The 18,880-nt window shown below is 46.1% G+C and overlaps 2 protein-coding genes across 4 annotated transcripts in view; one reads left to right on the top strand and one right to left on the bottom strand.

Moving 5' to 3' along the window:
- Positions 1-12,119, top strand: part of Stab2 (stabilin 2) — a 162,229-nt gene extending 150,110 nt beyond the window's left edge. Inside the window, 8 exon segments of the mRNA XM_029568320.1 lie at positions 1,286-1,451; positions 1,586-1,692; positions 3,635-3,754; positions 4,592-4,732; positions 5,816-5,923; positions 6,730-6,858; positions 9,485-9,601; positions 11,655-12,119. Coding sequence (XP_029424180.1) covers positions 1,286-1,451; positions 1,586-1,692; positions 3,635-3,754; positions 4,592-4,732; positions 5,816-5,923; positions 6,730-6,858; positions 9,485-9,601; positions 11,655-11,705 — 939 coding nt within the window. The 3' untranslated portion in view covers positions 11,706-12,119.
- Positions 12,120-14,333: 2,214 nt separating this feature from the next.
- Nt5dc3 (5'-nucleotidase domain containing 3) overlaps positions 14,334-18,880 on the bottom strand; it is a 62,242-nt gene continuing 57,695 nt past the window's right edge. For all 3 annotated transcript variants that reach the window (XR_607614.2, XR_001872689.1, XM_008843160.2), the window contains exon 15: positions 14,334-14,828. The gene's annotated coding sequence lies outside the window, so the exon portion shown is untranslated. The remainder of the gene's footprint in view (positions 14,829-18,880) is intronic.

Genomic DNA, 18,880 nt, shown 5'->3' with positions numbered 1-18,880 from the left:
TGTGCTCCAGCTCCTGCTTCCAGGTTCCTGCCCTGAGTTCCTACCTTGGGCTCCTTGATGAACTGCGACCTGGGAGATGTAAGATAAATAAACCCTTTCCTCCCCAAGTTGGTCTTGGTCAGAGTATTTTGTCACAGCAATAAAGAACTAAGACAGACATCCTTAGCACATGACATAGAGGTAGGTGTCACTATTTCCATTTTACAGATAAGGAAACAGGCTCTGAAAGGTTAAGTAAGATGTCCAGTGTCTTTCAGAGGTGGTAGATCCGGGATTCATATGTAGCTCAGGCTCCAAAAGTCTATTCTCAGCCATAACATCCAACTGTCAAGGTAGAGGCAGAGAAGTGAAGTGCAGACCTCCCAGGTAGATGCCAGCAAGGCCAGTAACTGCAGCCTAGGCAGGGTCTTCCTGAACCCACAAAACAGCTGAAGCTCATGGGTGAGGTGGGGGCCACTGTAAAAGAACTCCTGGGGACTCTGCCCCCAGCAGGAAGAACTGGGACCCTGGTCAGGCTGTTCTCTTAGCCTCTGAAATCAGAATCCCCACCCACTTGGAAAAGCCAGCACCCATGAGTTGGCCACTGGTGACTCTCACTGGGGGAGAGGGGAGGGAAGGAGTGCCTAATGCTCTTTTAGGGCCCTTCTTCCAATATCTATCAACAACCAGAGCACCTTACCTTTTCTTCAGACCTACTCAGGATCTGGTGTCTTGGAGGGTCTGAATCTCAGCTCTCCTCGCTTACTGTGTGGTCTTCATCAAGCCACTGAAACTTGTCCTGCCATGTCTGTACAGGGCTGGAGATGGTGAGGCACACAGAGGGAACTCGACTTTCATATTAAGAGATCTGGGATAAATGGGCTGGGTTTGAATCTTCTGCTTGCTAGCTGTATGACTTTGAGCAAGTTACTTCTTTTTGCCTCAGTCATCTGAATTATGGCCTCATAGGGGCAATGAAGATGACAAAGATGATGGTGATAGTAATCAGTTGGAATTCTGTCATCAATTAAGAGTTATTCATTCATAAGCAGGAGAATTTGCCCCGGGGGTTAGGTGGCTGGTAGCAAATCTCAAGAGCAGAGAAGTGAGTATAAAGGACCTGGGCACCTAAAGAAAGAAGAGGCACCACAGTCGCTCATCCAGTGGTCCTGAAACATAGTGACTGTCCACTGTGTTCCAGGCACAGAAGTACAACAGCCTCCATAGAGCTTTCAGTCTGAGCGGGAATCAGAATTAACCAAATGATTCTACAGAGTTGATCTAGGTCATGACTGTGTTCCTGCAGGCCAAGTACCATCTCTGCTCGGCTGGCTGGCTGGAGAGTGGGCGGGTTGCTTACCCTACAACCTATGCCTCCAAAAAGTGTGGTGGCAGTGTGGTTGGAATAGTGGACTACGGACCCAGGCCCAACAAGAGTGAGATGTGGGATGTCTTCTGCTACCGGATGAAAGGTAAATGCCTCACCTACACTTCAGGCTCCAGGCCAGACAACAGCTGACCACCTCTGTCTGGTCAATCCCCATGAGTGCACAGGGAGCCCTGGCGCCACCTCACTGAGCGTGGCCTCTGTGCCTCTGTTCTCCAGATGTGAACTGCACCTGCAAGGCAGGCTATGTGGGAGACGGCTTCTCATGCAGCGGGAACTTGCTGCAGGTCCTCATGTCCTTCCCCTCACTCACGAACTTCCTGTCGGTATGTATCACGTGGCCTGGGCTCCCCTTAGGCAGGGAGGCTTGTCTTCAGGCAGCTGATGGAGGAGAGAGGTTTTGGCTGATGGAGGAGAGAGGTTTTGACGAAGCCAAAGTCTCATAGTTAGGGTTAAGGGTACGGGTGTTGGACCACCCTGTCTAAATGTGAGGCTTGGCTTTGCCACTCATTTGCTGCACAGTGTTAAGCAGGTTACCCCCTTCCCCTCTGAACCTGGGCTTTCTTATCTGTAAAATGGAGTTGATGACAGCAGCAGCCTCATGGTATCACTATGTTCACTAAATAAGTTGGTATTTGTGACACATTTAGATCTATGGTCAGCACATGGAATTCTGTATTGATGGTATTACCTGCGTTTGTATCTAAAAATAAAAGACTGATCAAACAAAAAAATAGTTTCAAATTCTAGAAGGTGATACATATTATGGAAAAAGAAAATGTCAAGCAAAGGGTGGAAGGCCCCACAATATCCCTTGTGAGGAGGGAAAGAGGCAGCCTCATGGGAAGGCAGTGTTGTGGGAGCAAAGTATGACTGGAGAGAGGGAACTGCAGACCCGTGCAGACATGATGAACATTGTAGGCACAGTGAACAGTCCAGGCAGAGGGTGAAAGGAGAAAGTGTGCAGGGCCAGTGAGGGAAGCAAGGAGGCCAGTGTGGCCACAGCAGAGAGTGGACGGCTGCTTTCGAGGCCTGCAGAGCCACAGCCAGTGCTTTAAGGCTTTGATTTTTCACTCAGTGAAGTAGCCCTCAAAGGACTTTCAGACGAGCTGATTTAAGATCTGACTTAATTTCAAAAGACTACTCAGGCTGCCATGTTGAGGAAAATCTACACTGTGGCTATGTCTTATGTCATGAGTCAGTGTATCAGAAACACATGGGCATGGCTGTCTTTCCACAGTATCCAAATTTATTTAATAAGAATTAATTCACAAGTGCTGTCAGTTTTATTGGCTGTAATTTACTAAGTGATCCTATATTCCCTTGATAATGTGGACACTGAAAATCACAGGTCCTTTAATTCCGATTGATTGTAGTATTAACTCTCAGGTCATGTATTACATTTCACATGGTAAGATATACATATATATGTGACAGAATGGCTACAAAAGGGTTAAAGAAGCCCCCGAGCTCAGAGGCCTTGTTGAAGGCAGAGGCAGAGGACTGGTATAATGCAAAGTCACTGCAGGTGGTAAGATATTAAAAAGCTGGATGGAGAGTTGCTGGAGGGCAGCCTGGGGGTTCAAGGCAAGTGAAGCACAGGACTGGGGCAGGTCGGGATGAACTGCAATTGAATGGGCTTTGCCAAGCTGTGGGTACCATGGTGAGCTGAAGTTCTGGGACAGGCAGTTAGCTGCCCATCAATTGTGAGACACATGTGCTGCCCTGGATGGTCAGAAGACAGGTCAGTTCAGACCACTACTGCCCCAAAGTTAGGTGGTCCTCCTTTTAAGTGATCCAGGAGAGGAGGCCACATCCTTCACCAGTCCAGTGTGTTAGATAAGTTTCGTAGGTGGTTCCTTTTTACTTACATGAGTTACACATCAGTCTGTGCCCCATGGTTTGTGCTGGACAGGCAGCAGTGTCCTGTGCACAGATGAGATGCAGAGTTATACTGCCTCTGGGTTTGTACTCAAAATGGAGCCAACTACTGCTCTGAGATGGAGTGGGAACTCAGGGCGGGGCACAGGCACTGCTTCACACAACATGGAGCAGGACACAGCCTGATCTCATGCCAGCTTATAGGACTCATTCAGGAAAGGAAAAGTCTTCCTAAAACTCTCCCAAAGGGCAGTGAGAGGAAAGAAAGGAAGCCCCACTTCAGGCTAGATTTGCAGAGGCATGATGCCCCAATACCCTCTCCAGTCACCCCACCCCCACCCCCGCACACCACAGTGGCCCATCTGATCACTTCCTCCTTCTCCCTAGGAAGTGCTGGCCTATTCCAATAGCTCAGCCCAAGGCCAGGTGTTTCTGAAACACCTGACTGACCTGTCCATCCAAGGCACTCTCTTCGTGCCACAGAACAGTGGGCTGCAAGAAAGTGAGGTGAGTAGATTCCCGATTGCCTGTGCTTTAGAATAGAATGAGTTATCTGTCACACCAGTGTGTTACAAATTACTCCCCACATAGTGGGAGTTATCTGTCACACAGTGTGTTACTGTGGTGGTGCAGGCTTATAATTCCAGCATTTAGGGAGTAGAGGTACAGGACCTTGTCTCAAAAAGAAAAACCCTACCCACCCCCAAACACAGCAGATAGCAGTCATTTAGCACACGAACCTGCCAAGCAGCTGCCACTTCTGGTCTCTGCACACTCAGGCTGACCTGTTGATGGCTCTGCTCTGCAGGGCTCTCATGCCCCAGCAGGCTCCCTTGAGCATGTTCCACCAGCCATGGCAGGAAGCCAGTGTGCCCAGTAAATATCCACTACTTCTGTGCTTTTCAGTCCTCTGCTCATGTTTACTAACATGCCATTGGCCAATAGGCCACAGGGCTGAGCCCAAAGTCAGTCCAGAAGCAAGGGTCCTGGGCCACTGTGTAATCAGTACAGCATAGCAACCTTCTTCATGCTGTGATACACAAAGGATAGGACTTAGTCAACCCACAGGCGGGCTGGCCAGCAGGCTGTCAGCTCCAGGTACCACTCCCCAGCCACTGAGAGCTGAGGAGCAACACCTCTGCCTGTCTGGTACCCACTCCGGACCTGCTCTTTCCAAGACACCCCTGGGAAGCTCCACTTAGACAATGAAAATGACATTTGATCCCACATTCTACTTGCACATGAGCCTCTGGCAGGACCTCGACAACCAAATGCTGAGAAGAGCTTGGTATTCCTGATGTTGCCCAGACTTAAAATACCATCCATCTGCTTTTTTCCTCTCAGAGCCTGTCTGGGAGGGACATCGAGCACCACCTCACCAATGTCAGCATGCTTTTTTACAATGACCTTATTAATGGTACCATCTTGAGGACTAGGCTGGGAAGCCAGTTGCTCATCACCTCCAGCCAGGACCAGCTCCACCAGGTATGAAAAGTCTTCTGGGGCTTGTTGGGAGAAATGGATAAGATACAGGCAAAGCTCTTGGTGTGCAGCAGGCGCTCAACAGATAGCAACTATCATAATGTGAAAGTAAACTGTAAATCTACAGATGGGGGATGGTATTAATGCATACTATTATAACATCCCATACTGACAGGCCACCCCTAAGCCTTGGGAACAGATTGGCCTCAGAAGCTGTTACTAAGTGAGAAATGAAACCATTTTAAATGTGCTTGGTTCTTGACCTTTGTTTCCATCAGATTGTTAGTCTAGCTCAGGCATTCAAAAATGAACTTCAAGGTCAAATGACCCTGGTATGAATCCCAGTCCTGCTGTAAGAAATTTGGCTACTCAACTTCTCTGAGCTTTGTTTCCTCATTGAGTAGGGATGATGGTGGCAGTAATGATGGTGGTGACAGTGATGATGATGGTGGTGGTGCAATTATGATACTGATGATGAAAATAAAGGGGATGATGGTGATGACAGAAGTGGTAATGATGTTGACGACAACAGTAACTGTGAACTCTAAACCCGTAAGGTGTGGTGGGAGTCCAGTGATTCAAAGTTTGTGATGTGTAGTGTCTGACATGATGAATCCTAAGTGGGCAGTGATTAGAATGAGTGCTTCTTAAATGTCTGTACAGCAGAGTCACCTGAAAGTCAGAATGCAACTGTGACTCAGAAGGGGCCTCAGTTCCCCCGGCACAAGCTAGTATTTACACTGGGATTAGAAATATGGAAATCCCTCCTATTGGTATGTAGTGATCAGAGCCATGGACACAGGGCTGTGGGTTTGCCACTTACCGCACCAGAGATCTTGGATAGGTCATTTTCCTTTTGATAGATCAACTGTCACACATAAGGTAGGAAAAACAGCCCCTGAGGTCTCTGCAGCTCTCAGATCAGCTTGTCGGTGGTACAAAGCAATGGGTTTCTGACAGTATGCAAGGGAAGCTAGGCTGAAGCTAGTCTCTGAGGCCTCAGAGAAGCCCAATGGAAAGACTGCATTTGTGGGGAGAGGGCTGAGTGGTCACATACCTCCATGCACTGTCTTCTCCATTCCCTAGGAGACCAGGTTTGTGGATGGAAGAGCCATTCTGCAATGGGATGTCATTGCCTCCAATGGGATCATTCATGTCATTTCCAGGCCTTTGAAAGCACCCCTTATCCCAGCAGTGAGTATTCTCATTCCTGGTGAGGTGCCAGGAAGACCCAATGTCCAGTGCATTCCCCAAAACTATCCACTAGCTTCCTCCCACAGAAAGAGAAAGGCCTCTCACCCTGACTGATGAGGCAGCTAGCCTCAGGAAGCCCTGGGGGTAAGGGGGCTTCCCTCCCTCCCTACACAGAAACACTGAACTGGTTACCACTTACTGATAGGGAAAGATGGGGGCAGGAGCTGGAAGGGAAGTGAGAAATCCTATGCTCTGATTTCTCTGAGGATCTCTGAGCCCAAGTTTTCTCATCTACACAGTGTGTGTGAGGCAGTGTTCATAATGCCTGCTTCCCTGATATGGGGGAAGACTGACTTAAGAAATATCAAATACTTAAACAGTTCCTGACACATTGTACTTGCTCTGTAAAGACTGGCTGTTAACTGTTAGTATCCTAACATTTTCCCAGGAGCATGAAGGGTGAGCTGCTAATTACTGGGAAGTTCTGTAGCATAGTGCTTGTGCAAATAAACTTCAAAACCAGTCAGGCTTTAAAGCCCACTCTACCTCTGATGACCTGTGTGGTATCAAGTATCTTACTGCCCCATATAAACAGGGGAACAGTAATAATTGCCCATATCTCTGGGTTAGTTCATAGTAAGGAGCCTAGACCCTGGCAGTAGGAGGGCTAGAGACATGTTAACTCCACACTGTTTTCATCAGCCACCCCAAGATGCCTGGGGCAAGGAGGAACAGCTGAACTCAGAAGTGTCCCTCGCTGAGGAAATCACCACTTTAAGAACTGATCCCTTTCCTTTCTCTTGCAGACTGTAGCCCACACTGGCTTGGGGACAGGCATATTCTGTGCTGTCGTTCTAGTCATTGGAGCAGTTGTTCTGGCTGTCTATTCATACTTCCGGCTAAACCAGAGGACAATTGGTTTCCAACGTTTTAGGGTAAGAGAGAGAACTGAAACCATGAGGACAGAGGCTGCCTTCATATGTGTTCTGCTGCCAGACGGGTGGTACACATCTGTACTACCTGTACGCAGCAGGTTGATACAGGAGGATCATAAGCTCCAGGCCAGTCTGAGATACCCAGCAACTTCAAGACAAGCCTGAAGTACATAGCAAGAGCTTCTTTAAAAACAACAACCAAAACCAAACCAAAACAAAACAAAACAAAAAAAACAGAGCTGGGAAGATAGCTGAGTCAGTAAAGTTCTTGCCACACAAGTGTAGGGGCCCGAGTTCAATCCCCAGAACCCACATAGAAAAAGCTGGTACAGTGGCATCTGCTTGTATTCCCAGCATGGGGGTGGGGGGTGTAGAGGCAGATCTTTGAAGTTTGCTGGCCACCCAATCTAGCTAAATTGGTAAACTCCAAGTTCAGTTAGAGACCCTGTCCAAAATGATAATAAGGTAGACAATACCTGAGGAGCAACACCTAAGGGTAGATTCTGACCTCTACATGCACACATATATACAGACAGACAGAAAACATCAGAATTCCTAAGACTAAGTGATTATAAAGAACGCAGGTTTATTGGCTGGGCAGTCTAAGACCAAGGCTGGCATTGGCTTGGCTTCTGGTGAAGGCCTCATGCCACCTTGACTCATGGTAGAATGTTGACTCACAAGCAGGCATGTGTAGAAGCAGCGAAACGCCACAGACAGCCTCACTTTGTACCAAGCCAGTCAGGATGACTTAGACCTGGAAAAGGCAGCACTTGTACCACACAAAAGGCACACACTCAGCTATTTTTACCTCCCACCAGCCACACCTCACGATGGGCTCTGGAGGGAACCCACCTCAGCAGGCCCTCTCCAGCACTCAGCTCCAGACGCTGGGCCACTTCAGAGGCCTCACCAGGAGCTGGTGCTTGACACGGCAGCATCAACAGCTACCCCATGCTCCAGCCTCCTGGGTGGGGGGTCTTTTCCCCCAGGGGACTTAGCAGTGGCAGCTCCAAGCCCCTTTTGCTGGTTGAGACAAGGCTTGGTGAGGAGTGAGGGCTGCCAATGAACAAGCCCACAGCTTCCACATCAAGGGTTTGGCTTGAGACACATTTATCAGGAGCTCAGGAGTGCTGGGAAGATTCTCTAGACAAGTGCCCACCATGGTAGGCCTAGGCTTCAAGACCGAGAATTGGGGACCAGGGTCAGGAACCTGCACAGCCTCATCCCACAGCCAGCAAATCTCATTTCTATTTGTGCTGCTGAATCTACCTCCTATCAGCAGCAAGGGTCTGAGAGCTGGCCCTATGGTCAGTTTTCTATAACTGTGACAAAATACCTAAGACAATCAAGCTATATGGAAGAAGTTTATTTTGGCTCATGGTTTCAGAGGTTTTGGTCACGTTACCCTGGGCCTGTGGTGAGGCAGCACATCATGGGGGTGGGAGCACATGGCAAAGGAAGCTGTTCACCTCATAGTGGCCAGGAAGCAGAAAGGAAGAAGAGCCAGGGTTTCCAAATCCTTTTCTGGGCACACTCTTCAATGACCAAACTTCATCCCACTAGGCCCCACCTCCTAAATATTCTACCATATCCAAAGAATGCCATGGGCTGGGGTTCAATCTTTGACTTCTGAGCCTTGCAGGACATGCATGCAAACCACGATATCCTGGGAACTGGGCTGGGTAGAAGCTTAACAGTCAGGCATCCTTCTTTATGTACTCTGGACTCTTCCCTGGTCCCCTCTCCTGCTGTCCCCTCCTTAGAACATGCCCAGGAAAAGCTGTGCAGTGGCCCCAGGCAATAGTCTATGCCTTCTAACATGTAGTTTTCCGACTGATGCCCAGAGGCAACTCTCAGAAATATTTTTTGTCTGTTTTCTATTACTATAACCAAACATCACAAACTAGAGCATCTACAATGAACAGAAGTCTGTTCAGCCTCATAGATCTGAAGGCTGGGAGGGCCAAGACCAGGGGGCCATACCTGGTAAAGACCTTGCTACAGTGGACTCTGCACAGTTCAGGGCATCACATGGAGTGACACAGCCAAGTCCTAGCTCTGGTGTCTTTTCCTTTTACAAAGCCACAGTCCTGTTGGATTAGTGCCACACTCTGCTGCCTCCTTTAATCTTAACCACCACCCCCAAAGGTCCTATCTGTAAATACCACAGTTGAATTAATTTCTACCCTCCTAATTTTCACAATGGGTTAAATTTCAGCATGAGTTTAGGTGAGAACATTCAAACCATCATTTGTAACAAAACGTAAGCTATACATGACTCCTAAGTTCAGGCAGGGATGGGCCACACCATTCCAGGGTTGGAGGACGACACAGTTACCCTGGATGGAAGTGTTGGCGGTCTGAGCCATGAGAGCACTTCCTAGAGCATGGGAATGCCCTGTGGGCCACTTTGGAGGTCACACCTGGGCAGACACATACCAGCTGTCGCTGAGCACTTGGAACCAGTGCCTTTTATTACATGTCAATCATCTCAACACAGGACTGTTGATAAGAGGTAGAGGTAGGCTGTTGATAAGAGGTAGGCTGCACCTGCCACCAGAAGTGAGCCGCTCTTGCCTCAGGGGCAGTCTTGGCTGTTACAGCTTACGATCTTTCTAAACAGTCAGACGAGGATATCAATGTGGAGGCGTTCAGCAAGCAGCAGCCTGAGAATATCTCAAACCCTATGTACGAGAGTTCGACCTCAGCACCCCCTGAGCCTTCCTGGGACCCCTTCAAGGTGAGTTTGATCTAGGCACGTGTTCAGCTAGGAAGCAGAAGCACGCTGCCTTCCGGCAAATCTCAATGACACTCCCTTCTAGAACCAGTCTCAGACAGCAAGCCTAAAAGGCCCGTTTTCAAGCTAACAGAGGCAGGGTGACTATTCATGGTTCCCAGGGTTCTTGGTAAACAGCAGAAGCCTTGAACCAGAGGCTACCCCACCCCCATCTCATGACCATCTACAAACACTTAGGAGGTAGCAGGAGCAAAGGAAGACATAGGCCTGTAGAAAAGGATTTTCCTTTAGCCTTTCAAACTTAACATTTCCATCAATTCTTCTGCCCATGATCAGAGTTGCTTCTTGCTTGGGGAGAGATCCTTTTGTTTAATGGGGCCTTTTACTGGGTGATATTCTGGTCTGGCCTTCCAAGAAGGAACCTTTTTTCTAGAGCTAGTAAGGCTTGAGCTTAGATGGGGGCTACCCTGACTTTAACCCAGGGTAACCCTGTGGCAGGGCACTCTGTTCACACTAAGTACAGAAGGTCACCTGTTTGCTATTTTTTAATCAGTTCTGGACTGGAAGCTAGGGAAAGGCTTATGTTTTTCCTTATATAATAATCAGAAAACAGCTAGTATGTAGAACGCCCTTGTCTGAGCAGCAGAATGAGCTGACAGCATTCCTCAGGCCATGAAAACATTTGAATCTTGGCCTATAGGGACTAACACTCCTCTAATGCCATATTAACCAAAGCCAGACGCTGGCTGCTTTCAGGTTAGCGTTTAGAGCAAATTATCTGTCCCCTTCCCCCAAAACCAAAATTGTTGAATTTTCATAGGCTGTCACTAAAACACTACAGTTTTCTTGCAAAACAGTATTTTTTTTATATTTTTTTTTTGTCTTTTTTAAGACAGGGTCTCCTTGTAGCCCCAGCTGTCCTGGAACTCGCTATGTAGACCAGGCTGGCCTCGAATTTACAAAGATCTGCCTGCCTCTGCCTCCCAAGTTCTGGGATTAAAAGCTTGTATATTCTGATAGGTGTCACCACCTTTTCTGAAGTAAACCAAGCATCAATGTATCTTGTGGCTTTTAGAGCTTGTAGAGCAGACTGAGTATCTTTGCCATGGATTGAAAGACAACCATGACACAAATTTTCTCAATCTAATCCCAAAATGTCATGTTTACATTTCCACAGTGAGTTCTGCTCGATCATGTCAAGTAACTAGTAAGAGTTTATTTCTGTGAGCATCATTCTATTGAAAATACCATCATTTAAGAAACGGGGAGAGGGTGTCAACCTTGTTCAGCACAGTCCATGCCTTCCTGCCTCTGCTCTTCTCCAAGGACTCTATCAGTCCTACCCATGGAAGCATCACCTGAGGCACAGAGTGTCCTAGAAGCAGGATCCCAGCTAAGCTAGTTCAGACCAAGTGTCCAAAATGTTGCAGGAACAGGAATTCGGAGACCAGGCTACATTCTCCACCTTTATATTGAAGGATGAGGGCACCTGCTACATCTCTGTAGCTAGTACATCGCAAATATCCATGCGTAACCTTTGCTAACATACAGATGCTACTTGCCGAAGCCTGGGTACCACCCAGAGCTGACAGCAGGAGGCTCAGAATGGCCCCCTTAGGGTATGTGGGGATTCTGAGTCAGTCCATTATCCCAAGGCCCAGCATCACTATGGTTCAGTATTTTCATTCTGAAGGAGTTTTTATAACTCTATGACTCACCACTGGCTAAATGTGGTACCTCGCATCTCCCTTGTGAGGTTATATTCCTATGCTGCTGTTAGAGATGAGGAAGGAACGGCAGAGCTGAGGTGATCTGTTGAGGGCCGCTCAGGCAGTAGAGACGGTGTGGCCCCAGTAAGGCCAACCCTAACTACTGCCCACACACCCACGTCCTGCATGAGGCAGCAGCACAAGTGGACATTCCCACCACATACACTCACGAGGAAAAGTCACGCTTGAGGCCTCAGAGCAGAGGCTAAAAGAAATGTTCACTCTAGGAGGATGCAGTAGCAGGGCAATGCCCCCTACTCAGTATTTCACAGTCCCCTCTCTTCCAGGATTCTGACGAACAGCAGCTGGAGAGCAGCGACCCCTTGGGGGCACTGTGAGGGCCAGATGTGAGCAGCCAGCCAGCAGCCACTGCCACGTAGGTCCCTAAGCCATCAAAGTGCCACTGTGAATTCTCAACTTTCAGTTGCCTCTTGGAAACATTGAGTCTCTTAGCATTTTAAGCTATGATACACTCAGAAACTATACCTCATCTCTCTGGTTAAGCTGGGGGTTGTTTCCATGGGTAAGGGGCCACATTACCAAGTCCACCCAGGGGACTTCTACCTCCTCTGAGCCTCTACTGCCCTCCTTTGCACCTTCTAGATGACATGTTATATGCTGCCCTATCCTATGGGTAACTGTGATACTGTTATATTCTCGATTAGATTGTAAGCTCCTGAAGGCAAGGCCTCACCTCACTTACCTTTGTGTCCTAGTATAGTACCTGACACATGAATGTGCGCAATAAATGTTTATAGGACAGAAATGAAGTCATTGTGTGCCTCAGGAGGGGTCAAACTATGAAAGCAAAATTTACTTACCAGGGCTAACTAGAGCCTTTCCGTTTAGCCAACATTTGCTTTATGAATTCTTTCTTTGGTTATGTGTATTTACTTTAGCCATGATAACCTCAATGAGATACCACTGCACACCCAATAGGCCGGTAATGACCAAGGGTCCATAGAAGATAACAAGTATTGGTGAGGATAGGAACTAGAGCCTGTGCTGTTGGAATTAAAATAGTGGAGCTGCTGTGGAAAAAAATGACCGTTCCTCAGAAAGTCAAACAAAATTACTCCATGAGCCAGAACTCCCACTCATAGGTATACACCGAAGAGAATTGAAAGCATGTCCACACAAGACTCACCATATGTGCACAAGGTGACATTACAGCCAAAAGGGGGACCAACCCAAATGTCTATCATCTGATGAATGAACGATTAAACAACAGTCTAGTTATACAACTCATCCCTAAAAGAAAATGAAGTGTTGCTACATGCAACAATGCAGAGGAACCATGACAGCAATATTGTTTCTGTCTCCCTCTTTCTTCCCTCTTCCCTTCTTCCCCTCCTCCCTATATAGCCCAGGCTGGCCTTGAACTCTGCATTCCCCTGCCTTAGCCTCTGAAGGGCTGGAGTCATAGGCATATGCTGCCATACCCAGCTGTGCTAAAATTTCTTCTTGAGATTGGGGGTTTGGGATGGGGGAGGAAAAACTTCAAAACCATCTATCACATTTTTACAGCTAACAAGTTGAGATCCAGAGAGCCTGTGAGCCGCCTCAGGTGACACTACTTGCTGGGGTTTGGGTAGAAGAACTGAGGTTCTTCCCACCACAAGTTCACCTTGGTGGATTTGGGATATGGACTTCAATGTTGTGTAAAATCTTGATTCTTGCTCCCTGTCCCTATGGAAAATGGCCCACAATTTTATCATGCTTCTCTCAGTTTAACAACCATTACTGTAATGATCAAGTACCTTCCAATCCACCCACTTCACTACCTACTTTCTAGTTATCGACAGGACCCAGCTAGCTGGAGAATCACTGCTGGGGACTGAATGGAAAGCTGAGCTGAACAGACCTCGGGCTCTCTTCTCTGTTGCCCCTCACAGCCCACATCACCTTATTCCACATCAGGGGGTGGCTGAGTCAAGTTCAAAGTTCTAGAAGCCACAAAACATCTTGTAAACGCTCTCTCAACTCCAGGAAGGTGAAAGCAGCCCCAGTCTAGGCAGAGGGACAGTTTTAGCATTCTTTGGGACAACATGCCGCATTTCTAGGATATCCAAAAGAAAGAATGTGGGACTTCACTAATGAGTCCCCAACATCTACCATCACAGAGCAGAAATATAAGTAATCAAAGGGCAGGGATGGGAGATCCACAGGGGTTATGAAGGAGGCTGTGTACAGCACAGTGTGAGGTAAGGGCTCTAGACCCTAAACACACACATTTTTAAAGTGTAAAAATTAAGTGCATAAGTATTTATACATTTATCCAAAACTAGCAGTGAGTTTTCTTAACACTCCTAGCTTGATACTTCCTTTTCTTAACAGATTCCCAGCTTTTCCTGGTAAAAAGAGGAGTGCCGAGTGCCATATCAGTCAGCACTCCCGGCATTAGCATGTACAAGCAGGTGAACCTCCACTTCTCGCTCTCTAGGACACCAGTCCCTCTGGGAGGGCACAGGTCAACTGCCATCTGCTAGAGGCAGAGCTCACAGAGTTTCTGTCTGTGACTCACCCTGTCTTCAAGCTCTAGAAGCAACTTAAAATTTACCTTTTCTCTCAATATCCTTTGTGGGTCCATTAGATTGTTTATATGTTTCTTTTGGTGGGGGGATAAACAGGATCTCACTATGTAGCTTTGGCAGCTGGCCTTGAACAGTGATCCACTTGCTTCTACTTCCTAGTGCTGGGATTAAAGGCATGTACCACCATGCCCAGATATATTTCTTTTGAAGTACCAGGAATCAAACCCAGGGCCTCATACATGCTAGGTAAGCACTCTATCAATGAGCTAGACTCCCAATTCTAGATTTAAATTTTTTTTCCTTTTCTTTAGTAGAAATACCCTCAAGTGCTGGAGGGAAATGTGTTTAGAAAACAACACCATGGACTCAGAATTTAACATGGCTTTGCCACTGGCTTAAAGTACATAAAATAGATGATGTAACAACAAAACAGAAGGTACAATTCAAACTTTTATTTGGCTATAAGTTCATCATCACTTAACACATAAAATCAACATGTAGAATAAATAAATTAACATTCAGAATAAATAGTAAGCCTACGTAGTTTGCATTTATCATGCCTGATACCATATAGGCACAATCTGTCATTACACTACACAATTAGGAAAGAGTCCTACATGGGAGTTCAAGCCCGCACTAACAGAAACACAGAAGCACTGTCACGGGGCGGGGGGCACGCACATGCACAAAGACCTTCAGCAGAGTGTGGCTGGGATCACCACTTGGAAGGGGAAGAGAAGGACAGGAAGGGAAGAGCACAGGACTGGCAGGGCAGGTCCTGGGCTACAATGCAGGGACAAGGAGGTCTTGCTGACCTCACAGGGACCTCTGGAGTTGGAGGGCTCTTCAAGGCTGTCCCAAACTGGGGTTGGTGAGGGCCTTTATCTCCATATGGAACGATCATGAGTTATTCACTTCCAGGAAGAGCTGTACATTGGGAGAAACCCAAAGGGGAGTGACAAGTCAGCCAGCAGCAGTCCCAGAGCATGTCCTTCAGTCCTCAGCCCAGCACCCAACGCTGGGACAGTTGCAGGTCCAGTCCATGCAATGAGGCATTTGGCAGCTACTGGAAACCTGGTATTTTACCACTGGACATATAGGGAAATCACCCAGACAGTGGCTCTTAAGGGAACAGAGCACATTTACCTACAGACCTTACACTAGCTACACCTGAGCTATGAGATCACTCCTCCAGTGCTCCCAGCAAATTAATCTTGCCATCTATAACCACAGCCAGGACCCAATCCACCCCACAAATCACAATGGAACACAGGATGTCTATTCCTACAGGGGAAGCAATAGTGAATGGCCTGCAAGGCTGAAAATGGTACCTATTTGGCCCTTTCAGGGACACATCTCTGACCCTAATTAGAGGAACTTCACTCCTCTCCCTTCCCTATGCTTAACCCATCAGTGATCTCAAAGGTTACCTGAATTTAAAAACTCAGCTCCCAAATATTAAGGCCAAAAATAAAAGGTGAGGGGAAGAAAAGGAAGTCAATATTAAGAGGGGAAAGCATGGGCTCCCCAGCAGTTGAACAGAACAATCAAGGAACACTGCACCTGGCCAAATTTAGTCTCTGAGCATTCTAGACAAGAGCCTCCAAGTGGGTATCTAGCAGCAAATAAGCATTTTGGCAAAGTGAGATTCCAATGTTTAGCACTTTCCGCTGCTTAAAATCTTACTGAGAGGAGGAGAGGGGAAAAGACATTTAATTCACCCAAAGCTAAATTAGGTAGGAGGCAAGATTGCTTTTCATTCTCCCTTGCAATAATTAATAGGGTGGACACATTCAAAGCAACTAGTAATTTAGTCTGAGATATGCTCGAATCAGTAGCTGGTGCATTAATGGTGAAAACAGGGAAGACAGACAGACAAGAAGAAAGGAGGGAAGGGGAAGGGGAAAAAGGGAGGAGAGAGGTGAAGAAGGGGGACAGAGAGTCAAAGATAAAGACAGAACATGAGCATGTTAGGAAGAAAGCAAGAACTTCAAGCCAAAGACCTAAGATATTTTTAAAGCTGGCTTTCCCTGCAAAAGCAACTCTGGGGGAAAAAAATCAGCAGTGCAAATTGCTTTTGAGTGGGTACCTTGCTGGTACCATGAGCCTTGCTGGACTATCGCACTGGCACAGATTGCTCTTAGACTATGAATTTTTGTTCACATAAGTCTTAGAAAGTCAGTCTAAGCAATGTTTTTTAAAAGTTTTTTTAATATTAAAACTAATTTTATTCTGTTTGCTTTACAAATTGATTTTTTTTTAATGGGAGAAAACAGATTCACTTCCCTTTTACCAATATATTGTGTCATCAGTATGCACACAGACAAACCAGAAAAAACAAGCTGACCAGTGCAAAAGACCTGATCCCAGCCGAAACAAGCAACAAGTCAAAACCTGTCTTGACTGAGCCAGACATGGACAAGTAACAAAATGGGAAAATGTCCTGACCCTTCCTACAAGAATGCTACACTGGGAAAGACCATAAGCAAAACTTTTCCAGAACCCAAAATGCATTCAGTGCTAGATGCTGCACTATGGAACATTAGAACATTAGAACCAACCACTGTGTCAAACCTAGTGATTTCCTCTTTCACCCTCTTATCCAGGATGGATCTAAAACCCTTCTTTTCCCTCTATGATAACATAGGTCAGAACATTCTGTACCATTAACAACCCCGAGAAATGGGTTTGTTCTACTGCCCGAGTCCTGATGGTATCAACTGCTTCAGTCCTGGCTCTGATGGAAAACGTGATGGATTACAGAAAACCAGATTAGGAAGCAGCGGCACAGGGTTTTGTATGTCAGATTCATCATGACTAGTCATCCATCCCCTAATAATTATGCTTAGGCCTCGATTTGCAAGCTGTTGATGAATCCACTTCACTTTTTAGATATACACCCTGGCTCTAGTCACCAGCTTGGTCAGAAACTGACTGAGGTAGGAAAGAAACACAGCAGGGTGCCAGCCAAGGGGTCAGGGAGGAGGGAGGTCTTTCAAGATCTTTACAAAGCCCTCAGGTGCAATGGTTCCCTTGTGTTTTGAGGTGCCAGTCCTGAGAATTCATACCTATTTGCAGAGAGATACTGACTGAATGCACTTCATATCATCAGGCTGGGGCTACTGCAATAATGATAAAGCCCATACTGGTGGCATGTATGTGATCTACCAAATCATCTATGGCTAAACCTGCTTCAAACAGGCCAAGATTTCTCAAACCCATTCCTCAGCCTTCACCTGCTAACACTTTTACTAGTGTCAATCAAACTGGTGGCGGTTTCACAGACCATGAGGGTATTATGTGCTGCCACGGATTTCAGCATGATCTATCTTTATGCTTATATGTGGTGGTGCTGCTATTCTTCTAGGAAGAATGAAAAGATCATTACAACAAACCCACAGCCAACATCATTCTAAATGGAGAGACACTGGAAGCATTCCCATTAAAATCATGACCCAGAAAAACCTGCCCACTATCTCTACTCCTTTTCAATATAGTGCTTGAAACTCTTCCTAGAGCAATAAGACAAGGAAATTAAAGGAGTACTAATGGGAAAAGAAGAGGTCTAATTATACCTATTTGCAGTATGAGATACCAAAAATTCCATCAGAAAGCTTCTAGAAATGATCACATTTTCAGCAAAGTGGCAAGTTACAAAATCAATTTACAGAAATCAGTAGCCTTTCTAAATACCAATAACAAGCAATTAGAGAAAAAGGTTCATGGAAACCCTTCCATTCACAAAAGCCTCAAAAAAACTAGAAATAAACTTAACCAAAGGCATTAAAGATCTCTAAAATGAAAATTTTAAATCTTTGAAGAGACTGAGGAAGACACAAGGAGATGGAAGGACCTCCCATGCTCATGGACTGGTAGAATTAATATTGTGAAAATGACCATCCTACCAAACACAATCTATAGATTCAATGCAATGCCAATCAAAATCCCCATGACATACTTCACAGAATTGGAAAAAAAATCCTAAAATTCATAAGGAATCACAAAGTCCCCTAAATAGCCAAACTTGAGCACAAAGAGCAGTGCTGGAGGGATTACTATACCAGATCTCAAACTATATTACAAAGATATAGTCATAAAAACAGCATAGAACTGGCACAAAAACAGACACGTAGATCAATGGAACAAAACAGAAAACCCCAACAATGAGTGCATGCAATTTCAGCCATCTGATATTTGACAAAGGTGCCAAAAACACACAATGGAGGAAAGACAGCATCTTCAACAAATGGTGCTGGCAAAACTGGATCTCCACCTGTAGAAAAATGAAATTAAACCCTTCCTTTCATCCTGCACAAAGGTCAATTCCAAATGCATCAAAGACCTCAATATGAAACCTGAAACTCTGAAACTGCTAGAAGAAAGCATAGTCAGTACCCAGATACAGGTGTAGGAAAGGACTTTCTAAATCAAACATCAGTTGCTCAGGAATTAAGGTCAACAATCAACAAGTGGGACCTCATTAAGCTAAAAAGCTTCTGTACAGCAAAAGAAACAACCAAAAAGAGGAAACCCACAGAGTGGGAGAAAATCTTTACCAGCTACACAACCAAAGAGGATTAATATCCAGAATACACAAAGAACTCAAAAAACAAAGAATCAAGAAAACAAATGACCCAATTATAAGATGGACTACAGATCTGAACAGAGTTCTCTAAAGAAGGAATTAAAATGGCTAACACCTTAAAAAGTGTTCAACATTCTCAGTAATTAGGGAAATGCAAATCAAAACTACTTTATCTTCTTACCCCAGTCAGAATGGCTCACCAAATAAACACTCATCCACTGCTGGTGGAATTGCAAACTCATGTAGCCACTATGGAAAGCAGTATGAAGAACTCTTAAACAACTCAAAATAGGGGCTTGGAGAGATGGCTCAGCAGTTAAGAACACTGGTTGTTCTTGCAGAAGACCCGGGTTCGATCCCAGAACCCACATGGCAGCTAACAACTGTCCGTAAC

The sequence above is a fragment of the Nannospalax galili genome, unplaced genomic scaffold (assembly GCF_000622305.1).
Source record: "Nannospalax galili isolate Female #2095 unplaced genomic scaffold, S.galili_v1.0 scaffold39, whole genome shotgun sequence".
NCBI classification, from domain to species: domain Eukaryota; kingdom Metazoa; phylum Chordata; class Mammalia; order Rodentia; family Spalacidae; genus Nannospalax; species Nannospalax galili.
The sequence above is the reverse complement of the archived record's forward strand: the minus strand, read 5'-3'. Positions and strand labels throughout refer to the sequence as shown.